Source organism: Physeter macrocephalus, chromosome 5 (genome assembly GCF_002837175.3).
Source record: "Physeter macrocephalus isolate SW-GA chromosome 5, ASM283717v5, whole genome shotgun sequence".
In the NCBI taxonomy this organism is placed as follows: domain Eukaryota; kingdom Metazoa; phylum Chordata; class Mammalia; order Artiodactyla; family Physeteridae; genus Physeter; species Physeter macrocephalus.
Window position 1 is genome coordinate 61,158,973 of NC_041218.1, and position 21,298 is coordinate 61,180,270.

The window sequence follows — 21,298 nt, forward strand, 5'->3', positions numbered from 1 at the left end:
CCACTCTCACCACTCTTATTCAACACAGTTTTGGAAGTTCTAGCCACAGCAATCAGAGAAGAAAAAGAAATAAAACGAATCCAAATTGGAAAAGAAGTAAAACTGTCACTGTTTGCAGATGACATGGTACTATACATAGATAATCCCAAAGATGCCACCAGAAAACTACTAGAGCTCATCAATGAATTCGGTAAAGTTGCAGGATACAAAATTAATACACAGAAATCTGTTGCATTTCTATACACTAACAATGAATGATCAGAAAGAGAAATTAAAGAAACAACCCCACTTACCATCGCATCAAAAAGAATATAATACCTAGGAATAAATCTACCTAAGGAGGCAAAAGAACTATACTCTGAAAACTGTAAGAGGCTGATGAAAGCAATTGAGGACAACACAAACAGATGAAAAGATACATCGTGTTCTTGGATTAGAATAATCAGTATTGTTAAGATGACCACACTACCCTAGGCAATCTACAGATTCAATGCAATCCCTACCAAATTACCAATGGCATTTTTCACAGAACTAGAGCAAAAAAATTTAAAACTTGTATGGAAACAAAGGACCCTGAATAACCAAAACAATCTTGAGAAAGAAGAATGGAGCTGGAGCAATCAGGCTCCCTGACTTCAGACTATACTACAAAGCTACAGTGATCAAAACAGTATGGTACTGTCACAAAAGCAGACATATAGATCAACAGAACAGGCTAGAAACCCCAGAAATAAACCCACACACTTATGATCAATTACTCTACAATGAAGGAGGCAAGAATATACAGTGGAGAAAAGACAGTCTCTTCAACAAGTGGTGCTAGGAAAACTGGACAGCTACATGTAAAAAAATGAAATTAGAACATTCTCTAACACCATATACAAAAATAAGCTCAAAATGGATTAAAGACCTAAATGTAAAACTATATACTTCATATATACTTTTATATATATATATATACACTTATATATATATACATAAGAGTATATACATATACTTTTATATACTATAAAACTCTTAGAGCAGGGGTCCCCAACAGTTGAGCCGCATAGCAGGAGGTGAACGGCAGGCGAGGGAGTGAATCTTCATCTGCCACTCCCCATCGCTCACATTCCCGTCTGAACCATACCCTCAGCCCCCACCCCAGTCTGTGGAAAAACTGTCTACCACAAAACCAGTCCCTGGTGCCAAAAAGGTTGGGGACCACTGTCCTAGAGGAAAACATAGGCAGAACACTCTTTGACATAAATCACAGCAGTATCTTTTTGGACCCATCTCCTAGAGTAATGGGAAAAAAACCCAAAAATAAACAAATGGGACCTAATTAAAGTCAAAAGCTTTTGCACAGCAAAGGAAGCCATAAACAAAATGAAAAGACAACCTACAGTCTGGGAGAAAATATTTCCCAAAAATGCTACTGACAAGGGTTTAATTGCCAGAATATACAAACATCTCATATAGTTTAATATCAAAACAACAACAACAAAAAGCCCAATTAAAAAATAGGCAGAAGGGCTTCCCTGGTGGCGCAGCGGTTGCGCGTCTGCCTGCCGATACAGGGGAACCGGGTTCGCGCCCCGGTCTGGGAGGATCCCACATCCCGCGGAGCGGCTGGGCCCGTGAGCCATGGCCGCTGGGCCTGCGCATCCAGAGCCTGTGCTCCGCAACGGGAGAGGCCACAACAGAGGGAGGCCCGCAAATATCACTAATTATTAGAAAAATGCAAATCAAAACTACAGTGAGGTACCACCTCATACCAGTCAGAATGGCCATCATTAAAAAGTCTACAAATAATAAATGCTGGGGAGGGTGTGGAGAAAAAGGAACCCTTCTACACTGTTTGTGAGAATGTAAATTAGTGCAGCCACTATGGAGAATAGTATGGAGGTTCCTTAAAAAACTAAAAATAGAGTTACCATATGATCCAGCAATCCCACTCTTGAGCATGTATCTGGAGAAAACTCTAATTCAAAAAGATACAGGCACCTCAGTGTTCACTATTGTAAATAGCAGCACTATTTACAATAGCCAAGATGTGGAGGCAACCTAAATGTCCATCAACACATGAATGGATAAAGAAGATGTGGTGTACATATACAACGGAACATTACTCAGCCATTAAAAAGAATAAAATAATGCCATTTGCAGCAACATGGACTGACCCAGAGATTATCATATTAAGTGAAGTTAAGTCAGAGAAAGACAAATACCATATGAAATCACTTGTTTGTGGAATGTAAAAAAATGATACAAATGAACTTATTTACAACATAGAAATAGACTCTCAGACATAGAAAACAAACTTATGGTTACCAAAGGGGATAGTGGGGTGGGGGCGGGAGGGCAGGAAAAGAGATAAATTAGGAGTTTGTGATTAACATATACACACTAATAAACATGAAATAGTTAAACAATAAGTTCCTACAGTACAGCACAGGGAACTATACTCAATATCTTGTAATAACCTATAATGGAAAAGAATCTAAAAAAACAAAAAAATATATATATACACATACATATGTATGTATAACCGAATTGCTTTGCTGTACACTTTAAACACAACATAGTAAATTAACTATACCTCAATTTTTAAAAAATACCAAATGCATAAAAGCCCTTTGAGTTCATAATACTCAATATAAAAAAAGGCCCCCATTCCCACAAAAAAAATAACACACAACTCACTGAACCATCAGAAGTTATTACAACATCAACTCCTGATGCTGAAAATTGGCTCAGATGAAGGAAGTAATTTGGTTGACTCCCATTTCTAACCCAGACCTCTCCCCTAAAATTAATCCAGATCCCAACATCTATCAGTCTCTGTCTCCAATTACATGTTTAATAGGCACCTGATTATTATCATGTCCTAAAGAACGCTTAGTTTTGCTTCCAAACCTATTCCTCCCTCAGAATCCCCTCAGTCACTTAGATTGCTCTTTCCTATATCACATATCCAATCTATCAAGAAAATCCCAAATCCAATCACTTTTATCATCTCCACAACTAGCCCTCTAGTCCTACTATCTATTTTTCTTCCACTCTTGCCCACTTCATTCTATTCTTTGCAAAACAGCTAGGGAGATCCTTTCAAACTGTTATTCTGATCATGTCAGTCCAGTGCTCAAAACTCTCTTGTGACTTCTACCTACACTTGAAATAAAATACTACAGTACCTTTATCATCTGGCTCCTGGATACCTTTCTGACTTCTTCCACTTTCCTGCTCATTACCAGCCTCTAATCAAACTGGTTTCCTTGCTTCATCTCAAAGATATCAAGCACACTCTCATCGCAGGCTCTCTGCATCTGTCATTCCCTCTACCTGGAAAGCTCAACTCGTAGATTCTCACATGGCTCGCTCTCACTGAGGTCTCTGCCTACATGTCACTTCAAAGAGGTCTTCCTGACCAACCCTATCGACTGTAGTACCCCAGAGCCCATGGCCACTCACCATCTCCTTCCCTTGCGTAAATAGATACAGCCACCTGCCTCTCTGTCACATATGTCTATTGGTTTACACTGTCTATTTGCTATATAAGAGTGCAACGTTTATCTGTTTTGTTTAGAACAGTGCCTGACACATAGCTGGTGTCAATAAATATTTGTTAAATGAATTAATAAATCTGAAATTGACAAATTTTTAAAGTATCAAGGTTCTCTCAGGTATAGAACACAAGGCCACGCTATCATATATCCTTTATTACAGAAACTCTATAATAAATAATATAAATAAATAATATAATAAAGTTTCTCTAGAATTTCTATGAAAGTTAAACAGTTATCTTCTTTCACCTCTTACTTTTCCAGACTGAAGATCCCCAAATCTCTACATCAGATTGTTATGGAAGCTTTACCCTCCAAAACCTTCATTAAAGTCTGAGAATCTCACTCTGTTTATTATGAAGCGACTCATTGACAATTATGCCACAATCAAAGGGAAAGTTAATAGGCACTATCTCCTCACATTTCACTTCAGGAATTCCTCACAGCTTAATGCAAGACTTTTAATTTAAGCAACTGCCACATCCTGTGCCAATGACACTGACATTTGTAGAGAAATATGTTCGCAAGTAGCCAAGAAACAGAGCTCACATTTTATTTCCTTTCCTTTAAAAATCTTAGGGCCTCCCTGGTGGCGCAGTGGTTGCGCGTCCGCCTGCCGATGCAGGGGAACCGGGTTCGCGCCCCGGTCCGGGAGGATCCCACATGCCGCGGAGCGGCTGGGCCCGTGAGCCATGGCCGCTGGGCCTGCGCGTCCGGAGCCTGTGCTCCGCAACGGGAGCGGCCACAACAGAGGGAGGCCCGCATACCACAAAAAAAAAAATAAAAATCTTAGATTTTAATTTTAAACACCTATGGTACAGGTAAAGCAAAACCAGACAACCAGACAAGGCAAGGGGGAGGGAAGGAACAGTATTTGCTCTTCAAACATTTTCTGAGCATCCTGACATGCTGGGAAGAAGGGCTGGTATTTTCAGTTGGCCCAATAAAGGTGAGCCTTCTGAGAATATGGTGTGCAACGGTACCTTCAAGGTTCAGTCCATGAGGAGAAAAAGGGGAAGAGTATACCAAAAAGTATTCCTGGCCTAAAAAATAAAAATGTGAGGAATGTGAGGACAGTTTTCCCTCAGTTTGTGGGTGTGGAGGATAGCTAGGCTAGCTCTCATGACGGTTTTAGGTCCACCTTAAGCTGGTCAAATAATCAGTCTTAGGGACTAAGAATTTTGCAAAGGGCATCACAACTTCTAAGCAAAGACATATGCAAAGTTCTCATTCAAAGCTCCATTTTTAATATTCTTCTCTAAACACACAAAGTTCCAGGGCAGATTGGGCATAAACCAAAGAGAACTGGGTCCAAATTCTAGTTCCAGCACTAGATATGACTTCAAGAAAATTATTTAAACTTTATGATTCTGCACCTCTCTCTGTAAGGTTAGGGTTGGCAGAGGTAAAAGTACCTATTTTAAGGACTTGTTATGAGGATTAAATAAGAGAAAGGGTGGAAACTGTTAGCACCAGATCTGGAACCCTATATGTGCTTCTTTCATCCTTTAATCTAACCATCTAGGATAAAAACACCAGCAGAGCTCTAATCCCACAGAATATTTTTGCTTTAAAAATTCTTCAAGTAATAAGATTGCCCCTCCCCGAGCTTCCTTGCCTCTCTGCAAAGATCCCTATCTCCCAGCAGGCACAATCTGGAGTTCATCGGGACTAATCTCATTGTGCCCTTTGTCCTGTACATGTCGACAGCAGCCCGCCAGCAGCCCCAGATTCCCAGCTTACCCTTTAACACCCACATCTAATCCCCACAGGGGCTCTGCACTTTCCCTATTCTGTCACCCACCATCTCCCAGAAACCCCTCCCCAGTGTGCCCTCTAGAATTCACAGCACATGGTGAGCAAAATCTCATCCTCAATCCCATCTCTAAAGGGAATTCCTTTCAGAGGAGTCCTCTAAATATCCCTTCATCTATTTGCTGTAACCAACACCTGGCTCTTCCTTGAGGCCCATGCTTCTGAAGCAGCAAGGGGCTTTCCTCTGCAGTCCTGGGTTGCATCAAGCTTATAAGCAGGGGAGGTGTACTCCTTCCTTCCCATTGCCTCTTCCAGACCATCCCCCAATCCTTCCTTCCTAACCCCCAGTTTAAATACTCCCACCATATAACTAGCACTCAGCACCCCGACTTGTTTCTATCACCTAATAACTCCAGATTCACACCTCCTCCCCACCATGTTTTAACTCCTGATTCACTGACATGCTCTCCAACCCTACTCCTACCTTAATTCTCAATATTTTCAATAATTTCAAACACCCAGGCCTCCTAATTACTTGAACTTGCCTCTTCCAATGATCTTTTCTCCATCCATTCTCGGTCACTCAGTCCCACGGTCAGACTCTAGACTTCTGCCGTCACCAGTAACTGCAACTGCAATACCTTATTCTCAATTTCATGCATCTCACTTTTTGGCCACTATCTTCTAGTCTTCCTGCTCACTCCCTTCCATACCCCAACTTCAACAATCTTCAATCTCACGGAAATCAACAATTCATTGAGCTTACCACCTTCTCACTGCCTGCCATTCCAATGTCCTTTCTTTGCCCCTTATCCAGATTAAATCTATAGTCAATCATTATAATTGCTCCCCTGCATGCCCTTACCTACTGTGGGTTAATCAATGGCCAAGCCCTCAACCTCGGTCATAGCCAACACCTGCTCCATGCCAGCAGATAAGCAGCTGGCCTCAGTAGCTAGAAAACAAACAGCCACACTAACTGGTCTCACTTTGAATTTCATGACCACAAGCCCTCAGGTGGGACCTCAAGTGGGTCCAACCCAGCAGCCATGCTGTGTTCCTTTATCCATTCACTTCTAAATGAATATTTAGTATATTCTCCTCTCTCCTCAAACTGCCAATACCTCACCTGCATCCTCCCTCTCATCTATCTCCCAGAGAAAAACCAAGGAGATCAGAAGAAAGCTTCCCCCAAATCCCACCACCACATCTCTACAACACCTTTGCCCCATATAGTACCTTATCTTCCATTTTTCTAGCTCAGTACTTTTCAAACTTTCAAGTCTCAGGACCCCTTTACGTGCTTATGAATTATTGAGGGTCCCAAAGGGCTTTCATTTATGTGGGTTGCACCTATCGTATTTACTGTGTGAGAAATTAAAACTGATAAATTCTTAAAATATTAATTCATTAAAAAGTGAATAAGCCTATTATATGGTAATATAAATAACATTTATATGAAAAATAACTATTTTCTAAAATAAAAAAATGTAGTGAGAAAAAAGCAGTATTATGTCTTTGCAAATCTTAAATATCGGACTTCATGGAAAACAGCTGCATTCAATCTGCTGTAATATGTTTTTCAGGAAGGATATGAAGGATTTCAGCCTCATACAGATTCACAGTTAGAAAAGGAAGGAGCATTTTAATAGCCTTTTTAGATACTTGTGGATATTCTATGATACAACACCAAATCCCAACAAGGGATAGTTTCTTAAAGATTAGCCGCAATGTGGAATCTGAAACTGTATCAATGAACTTTTCCCACCTTGTTACATTAAAATCCATGGGTCTGTCTTGCACTTTGAATAGACCTTTGACTCATACATGATTCTCTAACACCATGTACTGGTCAACTGGAAAAGATGCTTCCCTAAGTTATGCAGATCTTCCAAACGTTGGCACATTGCATTACACTATATTTAAAAACCACATTATTACTATCACCACTAATTATGTCAGAAAAGGCTTTAAGTATCAGAAGGCTGTCACGTGAAAATTTTAATTCTCTCAAGAAGTGTGTTCCATTTAAAAAATGACTAGCTCAGCGAGCACCTGAGTTGCTTTTCCTCTGACAACCATCACAGGACAGTAACCAGCAGTCTTTATGGATGCTTCCCATTTAGTCACTCAGAATTTGTAAGTGACATGTATTCAAGGGTGAGATTTAATAAAAAATCAGTAATTTTTACTGCTTCTTCAAGGACACTCTGAAACAGAATTGGCATCATCGTTACTACCATGATTGTGAACACGTGCGAGTGAAGAATACGATGAACACTCATACTGCTGGGCTTGGGGTCGCTGCTGAATTGGTGCTAACCAGCAGTTCTATAAACCGTGGCTTTTAAGACCATCAGTTCAAATACAACAGGACAAAAAAAAGGCAGATGATGTCTTAGTTTTTTTTTTTTTTTTTTTGCGGTACGCGGGCCTCTCACCGCTGTGGCCTCTCCCGTTGCGGAGCACAGGCTCCGGACGCGCAGGCTCAGCGGCCATGGCTCACGGGCCCAGCCGCTCCGGCGGCATGTGGGATCTTCCCGGACCGGGGCACGAACCCGTGTCCCCTGCATCGGCAGGGGGACTCTCAACCACTGCGCCACCAGGGAAGCCCTGTCTTAGTATTTTTATGTAAACAGTTTGGACCTCACGGACTCCTTAGAAAGGTCTCCGAGACCCCCGGGGGTCTACTGACCACACTCTGAGAGCAGCTGTTCTAGATGAACTTTCCATGTTACCACAAGAGGCCACCTCCCTCTCAGAATGTATCAGAATTTCCTCCTCTTCTCTCCTACACTGTCAATTCTCCACTCTCTGTAGTCTTCCCATCAGCATGCATTACACTGCCCTCTACCCGTTTCAAAAAGACCCTCCCTTTCACCTCCCTTCCACCTCCAGCTATGGCCCATTTCTCACCTTCCCTTGAAAGCAAAAGTCTCCAAATGAGGGCCTGGCTTGGTAAGTAGGAGAAGGGGTAAGAGAAGGAGGGCTATCCCTACATATGAATGAGGAGTGAAATCAGCACCTACTCATTAATCAATGCTTTCTGGAATTAAGAAGAAAAATAAACCCAGGCACCTGACACTCCTAAAGGTTTTCTAATATACCAGCGACATCATACAAACCTTTTTGAGAATTCTTTTCAATTTACGCTGCACAGACAGCGTCTAGCCACCACATTGCACGCACCCCCCTATGATTTCAGACATCAAATATTAACACAAAGTGAGTAATGCAAAAAGAAAGGGGGTTAATCAGACACTTTGAGAGAAAGAAAAAAATGACACTGATTTAGTGAGAGCTGCTAATGAGGCTTTTTGTTTTGGTAGATTAATTTGGGAGTCTGATGGCTAAGAAGAAAACTGAAGCTTCTCAGGTGACTGCTGTTGATTAGTACCAATTTTTTTTAATTAAAGAAATGCCTTTGCTTAATTCTACAGTTGATGAATTTCAGGTGTTTATCTGAAATCTGTGTCCACCCCAGTAGTGTAGAAAACTTTCCTCATTAGCAAACTGAAAGACCTCCTCTTATTGATTCTGGATTGTATTTGACAGATGATGAGCATTTCAGACTGTGAACTGCTGATGTTTAAATACGTTACCCTAATACTCTTTAAGCATTGACAATTGTAAACCTCATTAACGCCCAGCATGCGGCCAAGGCCTGGATTTCATCGCGACAGCCTCGCAAAGTGAAAACAGGTATATAAAAATGCTTTTATCATCAACAACATTATTATATCCTCCTTCACCTTGTGAAGTATTTAAAGGAGCTTTTTTTTTCCCTTCTCAGAAGGATAAATAGCGAACACAGGAAAGGCAGAGAACACACTTTATATAGCCATACATTTTAAAACCTGAGATTTTTTTTTTTAATCTTTTCTTCTTTGACATCCTTATTCCTCATGCCCCAAAATGGGAATTGTCCCAGGATTGATTCTCTGTACTCTGAAAAGACTTATTTGTGGATGACGATTACATTATCATTTTGATTCAGTGAGGAATAGGGGCTGACAAGGTGTTAAGTTGGATGCGTCAGCTTGTCACTAAGAAATCAGGATTTCACTTTTGTGTATGACTGAAATTTTTCATAATTAAAATGTCCGAGAAAAAGAACAAAGAAATCAGGGTTTCTGAAATTCCCTTTTTCAAAAGAAGAACCAACTTTTGTTCTTGCATGGAGTGCAAAAAGGTTCCACACTTGAGATGGAAAATAGCAATCCTAGCAAACAAATTAGATACCAGCGCTGCTCAGAGCCCACCCCACACAGACAGGGGTCGGACCTGTAAAAGGCAGAGAGCATCCTGAGCCCAAGAGGCCAGGCAGCCAACACCACCGGCTTATTCAGGCCATGCTTAGTCTTCCCAAGTGAGGCCAGGTACTAGTCAAATAGCTTTATTTTTTTTTTTTGCGGTACGCGGACCTCTCACTGTTGTGGCCTCTCCCGTTGCGGATCACAGGCTCCGGACGCCCAGGCTCAGGGGCCATGGCTCACGGGCCCAGCCGCTCCGCGGCACGTGGGATCTTCCCGGACCGGGGCACGAACCCGCGTCCCCTGCATCGGCAGGCGGACTCCCAACCACCGCGCCACCAGGGAAGCAGGGAAGCCCTCAAGTAGCTTTTGAGCCCCAGCCTCTCTAATGAGACTTCAGTTAATGAACAACAACTAGAAACATGTTGGCAAAGCTCAAAGGGACACACACACACAATTTATTTTTCCCTTGCTCTTAGTAGATAGCTATGTGAACGATGTATTAAAATTGCAGTTAAAAAAGCTTCATTCCCATTTTAAACAAAAACGTAATGACAACCAAACGTAAAAGATATCTCAAAAATTATACAGACAAACCCAACAACAAGGGGAGAATCCACACTTCTCGCTAAGGTAAGAGGGTCTGAGTGGGAGCAGCTCTGAGAAAGCCCCTTCCTCCCCTCTCTCCCTCCTCCGAGGCTCGGAAAACCCTCCTCACCCAGAGGTCCACCTACAAAAGGCTTCCAGGCCCGGGCACCCTCCAGGAACTTCACAAACTGATTAAACTCATCATTAAATCTATTAAAACAGTGGAATGCAGGGAAATCTAAACACAACAGGCTATTAGAAGGGAGAGTGAGGCCTGGTGAAATCAAAGAATATTAACAGCAAAGATCATGTTTAACAGAGGCAGATCAAGCCAATCCCCAGACTCACACGATCCTTCGATGGCTCTCCACTGCTCTTATGACAAAGACCCCCAATCCTTAATATGAAGTACAAGTTCCCACACAGTCTGGCCACAGCCTACCACCAACCCCCGCCCCCTGTGCCCTGCACTTTCCATGCTCCAGGCCTGCCAGCCTCTGCACTTCAGAATGTGACTTTGCAGCCACTGTTCCCTCTGTCTACAATGTTGTCCTCTGTCCCCCACCTCTTGTCACCTTCCCAACTCCCATGGCTCAAATGTCACTCAGTCGAAGTCTTTCCTGACCTCCCAGTCAGCATGAAGCCCCCTTTGCTCTCTCTCACACCATGTCTCTCCTACGCAGCACCCATCACAACATCAGTTCACATTTATTTGTGGTTCTCTGATTAACACCTGTCTGCCCCACTAAATTAGAAGCACCAAGCAGGCAAGCACTCTTTTTCCCACTCAACATGGTATCCTGCACATACAGAACGGTGCCAGGCACAGAGATGAGGTCCTCAAATAGCTGCTGAATGACTGAGTGGACAGGCCTCCACAAGATGCTCCCAGCGTGGAAGGCTGACCAAGCCACAACCTCATGAGTCATTAAATTAGCGTCAAGAGGGCTCCAGGAAAACAAGGTCCCTTTGCCAACAAGCCCGTAAGTTCATGCAGTGCACAGGTGTTTAACTTCCATGCTAAAGCTCAGCCCAACGGAGCTGAAGACTTCCGGAAAGGGCCATGCCCTCAAGGAGACAGTCTACAGCAGGGGTCTCTGCCTGGAAAACGCCTGGTTCTAGCCAAAAGCTACTATTGAAAAAAAATGCTCCCTTTCGGTATTAGGCTGACTGGTCTCTGTCCCCCCAAAATTCTTTGCAACTACAGGCCTTCTCATTACCCAAAGAAAATATCTATGTGAGGGTACTCATTTCCTAGGGCTGCTACAATCACTGACCACAAAGTGGGTGGCTCAGCAAAGCAGGAATTCATCCTATCACAGTTCTGGGGACCAGACATCTAAAATCAAGGTGTCAGCAGAGCCACGCTCCGTCCAAAGGGAGATTCTTTAGGGAAGAAGCATTCCTTGCCTCTTCCAGCTTCTGGTGGCCCCAGGTGTTCCCTGGCTCGTGACCCCGTCACTCTAATCTCTGCCTCTGTGGTCACAATGCCTCCTGCCCCTGCCAGTGTTGTGTCCTAATCTCTTCATCTCAAGATCCTCAATTTAACCACGTCTGCAAAGACACTTTTTCCACAAGGTCACATTTCCAAATTCCAGGGATTATGATGTCTTGGTATCTTCAGGTGGCCATAATTGAGCCTCTTACAATGAGTAAACTAGAATTTGAACTAAAGCTTCCATTTCCCAACACTCCTGGGCTTTCATAACATAAGGGGGGCAAAAACTTCTTAGTACATTTACCTAAGTTTAGTCAACAAATTGATGCAAAACAGAGGCCAGATATTGGACTAGACACCGGAGATAGTAAAATATGCAGGACCTGGACCTTGGACTCAAGAAACCACAGCTGGGGGACCAGTACGTAACTAAAAATGAGTATTTCAAGTCACCGTGACATCTGGGCCAGCACAGCTGTCATTATTTTTAAATCCTAAAGTTGTCAATTTACAAATAGCTTTTTAAATTTTAATAGAGTTATGCACTAAAATCCCTCTGGCCAGTCAAGCTAGGTGATCACACCCCAAAAGAGCCTGACCAGATTAATGGCACGCCCTCCAGCACTTCCTCATTGTTCGTTCAGCAGGTGCGTTGTGCTTTTGTGGGCCATTGTGTGGCTTCTGTCTTGTAATTTTTTCAAGGAACAGCAGTTGATTTGGGAGGATGATGTGTGACTTGTGGAAAGGGAAAGGAAGGGGAAATGAGGGCATTCACCATTTTACACTGAGAAAAGATGTATGATTATATCTATCTTTGAAGTAAATACTGTGGAGCTGCGTGTCAGGGTTAGGGAAAATAGCACAGGAACGTCTGCATGGGTCTTAAACAGTGGTCCTATGCTACTAGCTCGGTCAGCTTAAATACCGGAGACAAGTTCTTCAACTGCTCAGTCCTTTTGGCAAGAATTATCACAATACATACGGCGAGCTATAAAATATTTCTACCCTTAGACCCAGAAATCCCTCTCTTAGTTCTTTCTAAGGAAGTAATTAAACAGAAGGGAAAAATGTCATATACATGAAGATATTCACTCCAATAGCATCTATTATAGAAAAGTAGAAACTGAAATAACTCTATAAGGGCATGATTTCATAAAGTGTGGTATATTAATCTGATAGAAAATGATGAAGCTATTTAACACTGTTCATATGGACAGCATAGGGAAATATGAAAATTGATACAGTCGAAAAGATTATAAAAGAGCATTACAATTAAAATGAATTCAAATTATGAAAAACATTGATACAGGTTAACAAATTACAGAAGATACTAAAAAATTCAAAATATTTGTGGCAAGCTGAGAAGGTTATGGGTGATGCTTTTCCCTTTTCCCTGAGCTATGCACTGTCAATACTGAAAAAAAAGAAAAGAAAAGTTAGTCATAGGGCAAAGGATTGAGACCATTTAAGATTTTCTCTGTCTCAGTAAAATGCTAAGATTTAAGATAATAAAACATCATAGGGCTTCTCTGGTGGCGCAGTGGTTGAGAGTCCGCCTGCCGATGCAGGGGACGCGGGTTCGTGCCCCGGTCCGGGAGGATCCCGCATGCCGCGGAGCGGCTGGGCCCGTGAGCCATGGCCACTGAGCCTGCGCCTCCGGAGCCTGTGCTCCGCAACGGGAGAGGCCACAGCGGTGAGAGGCCCGCGTACCGCAAAAAAAAAATAAATAAATAAAAAAATAAAACATCATAAAGAAAATGTCAAGTTAAAGAGAATTGTGAGATTATGAGAGAAGAGGCAGCTCAGAACAGTGGAAAGGCCTAGGACTAGAGCCAGACAAGCCTGGGCACCTTTTGGTAGCAAATTGCTTGATCCCTCGGTTCTCATCTGGGAAATCAGGAAAAGAAAGCCAACATTTCAGATTTGTTATAAACTCTTGAAAAAACATACATGTTATGTTACTTTATATATGTTAAATGCATGTTACATTGTTGACATCTAATGAATTTAAGCATCTATTTTTGAAGAGTATATGTAAAAAGAAATAGGCAAAGCATGTGTGTTAATGGGGGTGGGATGGAAAGGAAGCAAAGTACATTACAAGATACTACAATTATACAAAATGAATGCATCTAGGAACCAAAATGTTCACTGCAAGAAAGAGGTACAAAATAGAAGAGAAGGAAAACTCCTGTGATGTTAAATTTAAATAGGAAATATCATTATGAACTTTTTAAAAGTATATTTCCCAGCTCTTTCCACTGAAAAGTTACCCTGGTAACAATGAGCCAGTGCCTAGCTCCTTGTTTCCAAGCACCAGTCCCAAACGAAAGGAACCAGGACTTCTTTGAGAAAAGAGTCATTTCCTGGTCAGAAGCAGGACAAATCCAAAGCGAGCCTGGAACACCTTATTTACCAAAAGCAAAGAGCACTCGAAGGCTGAGGGTACAAGCCAGCTTAAAGGGACTCCCACTGACCTCACTGGGACAATCTGAACAACTCAGAGAACACAGTAATAGATTATAATGCACTGAATTTAAAATAAAGAATTCCATGAGTTTATACTGATATAAAAAATTAAGAGAGAGAGAAAAGGGAGTAGAGGGAAGAAAGCTTTTCTTTACCGAAGGATGGTAGACAATACATAGAGGACAAATAAAGAGTTGGAAAAATCACTACTTTTCAAACATCAATGTAATGACTGATTCAGAAAAGGATCACCATGGATGCCAAAACGACTGGGTGAAAGTCTGCTTGGGAAACAGGATACCCATGGTGTCATCAATGCCGGGATGAGGTACCTCCTGAGGAGATACAATAGGTAGTAGAATCTCTCCTAACCTGCACCCCAAAATCTATCATAAATCCAAGTCATGAGGAAGCAATCAGACAAGTCCAGAATGCAGGACCTTCAACGAAATAACTGGGCCTGGGTTTTAAGTCAATTTCATGAAAGAACAATAAAAGGCAAGGCTCTGTTCTAGACTAAAAGATATACAACAACTAAATGTAATACAAGAACTTTGATTAGATCCTGGATTTAAAAAACAAAAGGCAATGAGCCATTTGAGGTGGGGAGTGAGGGGAGAGACCTGGTACATTTTTAAATAGACTGGATATTATATATTTCACATCATTGTTAATCCTCCTAAGTATGATAATGGTACAAAGAATGTTCTTATTCTTAGAAGATAAACACTGAAGTATCTCGATGCCTGCAATTTATAGTTAAATGGTCCAGCCAAAAGAGGAAATGTGTGTGCATGTGTAGAAAGTGTATGTGTAAAAAAAAAAAAAAAAAAAAGGCACACAGGTGTTAAAAATGTTAACAGTCAATCTAGATGAAAGATATCTATTGGGCATTCACTGAATTCTTTCAATTTCCTGTAGCTTAAAAAATTTAACTATCAAATAAGAAAAAAATGATCTTAAACATTGAGTCTGATAATTCATATTGCACGTGAGCTTGGTCACACTTCTGAATCTTGTAAGCACAGAGGATGTGGAAGCAACCAAACTTTCCTCAAAAAAAAAAAAAATTTGCTAGAATAAATCTATGTTCTGTCTAGCTTTAGCCTGAATGGACTACTGTGAAATATACCTCTGCCTCACCCTGCACCTCCCCAGAGAGGTCCTGTGAGGGAAGGAAGACCTGCTCATACATGACAATTTCCTATCAAGCAAAGAATCCCACCTTGGGGAGGCAGAAAACAGAAGTAGCCCAAGTAACTGCTACTGGAACAAACAGAGACAGTATAATCCAGCAATCTGCCAGCATATTACAATACATATAACTGCCAATTTCCTCCGCACTCCCCTCCCATCTGCAACACTTTCTCTTTAGAGGAGGTTACTTCCATGTATGATGGAACAACAGGTGCATAAGCAAGAAAAGGAAGGTGCTGGTAAAACTGACAGCATTCGCACTGCAGCACTGGAGTTTACTTTGGTTGTATCTCAAACCCATGCATGTGGGAAAATCAGACACAGGACCGACAGAGAATGCTCAGAGCTAAAGAACACCACCCCAGAATGGCAGGTGGCTAATCTATCAAAGGCGGTGCTGGCACGTGGCAAGGCCAGATAGCTGGATCTACTACAGCTTATATAGAGAAGGCTACTTCTTATATATTATACTTGGTTATTAGGGGACACTGGTGGTCGTATTACCAATATTTCGGAGCCCAAAATTCTGCACTTAATGGTAAAAGCCAACTGCATTCTTATACAACTTAGGAATGACTCATTTTTAAAAATGTAAACAGAAAAGACTGGTAAGGGAAAAAAAATCCAAAGGCATTTTGCAAAGTGTCCTATTTTAGATGGTCCAGTGTCTGTCTTCCAGCTTGGGCAGAATACCCTTCTTGGAGATTTGGAATCATTATTCTGTCTGTTAGATTTAGAGCATTTAATCATTTGTGACATTTAAAGTTACTTGAGCAGGGAGAAAGACTGTAGAAAAGTTATGTTCACAGAGCTATGTTTTAAATTTACTCACAATTTTTACAGTGGCCTTCAAAAATACCAATATACTACATACACTTGAGTACATCTTCACACCATTCAACTACAAGGGTTGTGAAACTATAAATAGTTGTTTAAACTATGTCAAGAAATACACATATAGAATCCCCAACTGTGATAAGAACACTGAAGGAAATGTTAAGGGTATTATTTCTAAAATAACATATTAATTGTAATAGGGAGAGAAAATGCTCTTAAGAGATGGGAAGGTAAACACTGACTTCCTAATCATTAAAGCAACAGAAAGCTGTTTCAAACAAAAAACAATTAAACGAGATAATGAAAAATAAACATACCCATCTTTGGTCTGATCCACCACACCACTTAAAAGTTCCACAGTCTTTGGATTAGGCTGGCTTCCTCCAAAAATATTCAAATATCGAATGACGAAGTCATTGGGAGACATGAAAAATTCACCATTTTTTTCAATGTTTGCATACTGTTTAAAAAAGAGAAAATATATTTTGTTCTCCAAAGTGTATAACCAATATGTGAAAAAGCTGAGGCTATTCAATGGATAAAATATCAGACATGACAATATACTCTTCACAAGGACAGTTATTTCCCATCGCTCCAAATAAAAAGCAAAACCCCATTAAGTTTGCCGAGTTTTATTTTTATACCAGCGGTTCTCAACTGCAGGCAGCTTAGCCTGACTGTCCAGCTCACAAACACCAATGTCCCCAATAGCCAAGCACAATGCACAAGGACTAGCCTTCTCTGTACGTTACCTGACTTTCTGGGGTGGAGTTCTCTAGCTCTGAGCTGCCTCTGTTTTCACGTTTCCCCACAGGGGACATCTGGCAGTGTCTGCTGACAATTCTGATTGTCATAACTTGGGGGGAGGGGGAGAAGCAGAAACTGGCATCTACTTGGTACAGGCCAGGGATGCTGCTAAATATCCACAATGCACAGGACGACCCTCCACCCCAATAACAGCCACCCAGCCAACTGCTGACAGTGCTGAGCTTGAGAAACCCAGGTTTACAGAAATTTGGAAGGACAAGTTTTGTCTTGTTCTTTAGCAAGAACATATAGCTTTAAAAAAAAAAAAAGTAGAATTCTGAAATCATGAATGAAAACAACCCAATGCTTTTGCCCCCTTTGCTAGCAGCATGGCTACTTTGAGATTTTATGGCAGCAGGTAAGAAATGCTGCTGTGGTTAGTGTCCTCTCCATTCTAGAGCAGAAATGGTCAACAAGAATAAGGTGGTGGGATTTCCCTGGTGGTCCAGTGGTTAAGACTCCACGCTTCCACTGCAGGGGGCAGAGGTTCAATCCCTAGTCAGGGAAGTTCCACGTGCCGCGCAGTGTGGCCAAAAAAAAAAAGAGAATAAGGTGGCATGTGATGCTTTTTCACAGCGTTCCCCCAGGTCTTGCCTGCAAGACGTTCCAGTTCACCTAGGTGGAACCTGCTCATTTCTGTTCTGTGGAGGACCGGGGGCCGTGGGAAATGCTGAGAAACAACATGGGGATCACACATATCCCTATGGAGCAGGAGAGGGCCTCTTGATCCTTGGGATCAAACAGTGATTTGGGGGGGTGGAGAGATGAGGACCATGAACTACAAGAAGAGAGCTAGTTGGGTGACAGGAGCCACAGTGATGGGTGAGCACAGTGAACAGAGGTGCAATGATAGCATCTCTGTTCCCTCTGTAACTGCAGTTAATCCCAGTTAAAACTATTTTAAAAAGTCACTTGTCGGGGCTCCCTCGGTGGCGCAGTGGTTAAGAATCCGCCTGCCAATGCAGGGGACATGGGTTCGATCCCTGGTCCGGGAAGACCCCACATGCTGCGGAGCAACTAAGCCCGTGCGCCACAACTACTGAGCCTGAGCTCTAGAGCCCGAGAGCCACAACTACCGAAGCCCGCGCACCTAGAGTCCATGCTCCACAAGAAGAGAAGCCACCGCAATGAGAAGCCTGCGTGCCACAACTAGAGAAAACCCACGCACAGCAACGAAGAACCAATGCAGCCAAAAATAAACAAATAAAAATAAATTAATTAATTTTTTAAAAAGTCACTTGTCATTTCTACATTTCAGTCATTCCAACGTGGGATAAGCTCTTGGCTAGATACTCAGTTACAGGCTTTAGAGTCTGTTGGGCCTAGGCTGCAGAGAGCTCTGCTTCTGCCTCTGCCTCTAACCACCTGCAGGGCCTCAGGTAAGTAACTAAAGCTTTCTGGGCCTCTGGCTCCTCACCTGTAAAATGGGGATATCAACACTACCTGCTCCTAAGGTTGATACTAGAAATAAATGAACAATCATGTAACGCACTTAGCACAATGCCCTACACACAACAGGTATTTTATAAATGTTCTAGATTATTGGTTTTTGTTTAACATTTTTTAGCACAGTACAAAAGAAAAGCTCAAAGACAGCCCACTAATCTTACTATTCTTCAGTTAGCAATGAATTTGGCTTTTTGCAAACGTAGAAGAATTATACTTTGATTTTCCTAACTGAGGCAAAACAAGACTGAAATATAAAGGAAATGTCACTTCTAATTACAGCAATCCTATGATTTAGAATTATACCTATGTTCGCTTATAGTAGTGAATAATTCATTTATTTAAAAACAGTTTAACTCTTCTCCCATCAGTAGACATTATTAGATTACTGGATTATCTCCAGTTTGGGGTATTTTTTTAAAAAGCTAAGGTAACCAGCTTTGTACGTAACATTTGTCCAAATTCCTGGCAAGTTTCAAAGGCTACACTCCGGGAAGAGAAATTGTTGAGTCAAAGGAGAGCATCTTTAAGGCTCTTGATACTTATTAACACACTGGTCTCCAGAAAGAGTCTATCAATTACAGTCTCACCAACCGTGTGAGAACATAGCCTTTTCCCCCTTTGTCTATCATACTTGTTGTAAATATTTTTCGAGTTTAATATTTTTATATAATTGAGTCTGTAGATTTTTATCTCCTTTGCAATTTCTTCCATTACTTCTAAGTTTAGAAACTAGTTCTTCCTCATCTCAAGACTAAATATTCACCCACGTTTTCTCTTACCTTTTCTTGAATAGGTTTATCTTTTACCTTTAAGTTTCAGTACATTATTGGTACTTTGTTTTTCTATGTGGTCTGAAAAAGGATCCTCCACCTTGAGTCTTTTCTACTTACTCTCTTGGTTGTCCTAGGATCATACATCAAATCATTCTCTCTTCCCCATTTAGGATGTAATGTTTACCACATACTAAATTATCATACGGTCACCAGGGAAAGGCTTGGCAAGTAAGTCCATCTTCAGTACCACTTCTGGTAAGTCGTCAATGGCTTCCTAAGGTCAAGAGGTACTCTGACCAAACTCCATGGGAGAATGCCAGGATGCGCTGACAGCTCCTGTCATCACTGCAGCAGGAAATGTTTTAGGCCTATCCTAGGCATTGACCTGTCTACTCTTGCAAGATTACATGCATCTTAATTGCTATAACTAGAGGGAAAGCTCTGCCAGGACAGGACTTTTTCCTTTCTCACTGCTATATCCTCAAGTTCCAGACTGTTGCCTGGCAGATAGTGAAACATGTTCAATAAATATCTGCCAAATGAATGTGAACTTACTTACAAAACAGAAATAGAGTCATGGATGTAGAAAACAAACTTATGATTACCAAGGGGGGAACGGGGGCAGGGATAAATTGGGAGACTGGGACTGACATATACACACTACTATATATAAAACAGATAACTAATAAGGACCTACTGTATAGCACAGGGAACTCTACTCAGTACTCTGTAATGACCCACATGGGAAAAGAATCTAAAAGAAAGAGTGGATATATGTATATGTATAACTGATTCACTTTGCTGTACCCCTGCAACTCACACAACATTGTAAATCAACTAGACTCCAATAAAAATAAGACAAAACATTGCATTACTTTTCTCTTGCAAGTCTTCTTGGCCATAATCACTCTTTGATTTTCCCCAAATGATCTTTAGAATCACTGTCAAGCTACCGACCCCTAAAAAAATTCCACCGAAAATGGAAATTAAAACTACAATGCGATACCACTACTCATACACAAGATAATTAAAAAGAAATAACCAATGTTCGCAAAACGTGAAGCAAACGCAACTGGTGAAGCACTTTAGAAAACTGCTCGGCAATATCAACCATAACTGAACATACACGTAAGCAGAGACCCAGCAATTTCACACCAAAAAACAAAAACAAAAAACCCATGCTTTAGCATTTTAATGTCCACAGCAATATTATTTTGATAAGTATGTTGTCATTTTGTTACTTGTTTTCTGGGTGTTTTGTATTATAGTTGTTCTCTGTTCTTTTCTTCTTTAGTCTTGTCCCTTGTTGTTTGATGATTTTCTTTAGTGATATATTTGTGTTCCCTTCTCTCTAGTTTTTGTGTATCTACTGTTGGTTTTTTGATTTGTGGTTACCATGGAGTTCATATATGTTGACCTATAACTATATCTACTTGTTTTCAACTAAGTCATATAAGTTCAAACACATTCTAAAAGATCTACATTTTCTATTCCTCCCTGCCACATTTTGTTTTTGAGGTCATATCTTACATCTTCATGTCTATCTCTTAACTGTTTATTGTAGTTTAGTTAATTTTACAATTTTTGGCTTCTAGCCTTTATACTAGCTTATTTAAGTGCCTGATCTACAGCCTTTACCATATACTTGCCTTTACCAGTGGGATTTTTCCCTTCCTATAATTTCTTATTGGAGTTTTTTCTTTTTCACTTAAAGGAGACCCTTTAATGCTTCTTGTAAGGTCAGTTTAGTATTGATGAACTCTTTTAGTTTTTGCTTGTCCGAGCAGCTCTTTATTTCTCCTTCAATTTTGAATGATAATCTTGCTGGGTAGAGTATCCCAGGTTGTAAGTTCTTCCCTTTTGGCACTTTAAATATATCATGCCACTCCCTTCTGGCCTGCAAAGTTTCTGCAGAAAAATCAGCTGACAGCCTTATGGCAGTTCCCTTGTATGTGACTTTGTTTTTCTCTTGTTGCGTTTAAAATTCTCTACCTTTACCTTTTGCCATTTTAAGTGTATGTCTTGGTGTGGGTCTCTTTGGGTTCATCTTGTTTGGAACCCTCTGTGCTTCCTGTGCCTGGATATCTGGGAAGTTTTCAGCCATAATTTCATCAAATACCCTCTCTACTCCTTTCTCTTTTCTCCTTCTGGGACCCCTAAAATGCAAATGTTAGTACACCTGATGTT

General features: G+C 41.2%; 1 protein-coding gene across 10 annotated transcripts in view; it reads right to left on the reverse strand.

Annotated features, from left to right (window-relative positions):
- The window catches only part of SLC25A13 (solute carrier family 25 member 13), a 262,700-nt gene that overhangs the window by 198,237 nt on the left and 43,165 nt on the right, over nucleotides 1-21,298 (reverse strand). For 9 of the 10 annotated variants that reach the window (XR_008617418.1, XR_003679894.2, XR_008617416.1 and 6 more), the window contains exon 3: nucleotides 16,400-16,542. Coding sequence is in view for 4 of the 10 variants with exons in the window: in XM_024127441.3 (XP_023983209.1) it covers nucleotides 16,400-16,542 (143 nt within the window). In the remaining 6 variants the exon portion in view is untranslated. Of the gene's footprint in view, nucleotides 1-16,399; nucleotides 16,543-21,298 lie in introns of those variants that run through there. The other variant, XM_024127447.3, reaches the window with a different exon arrangement.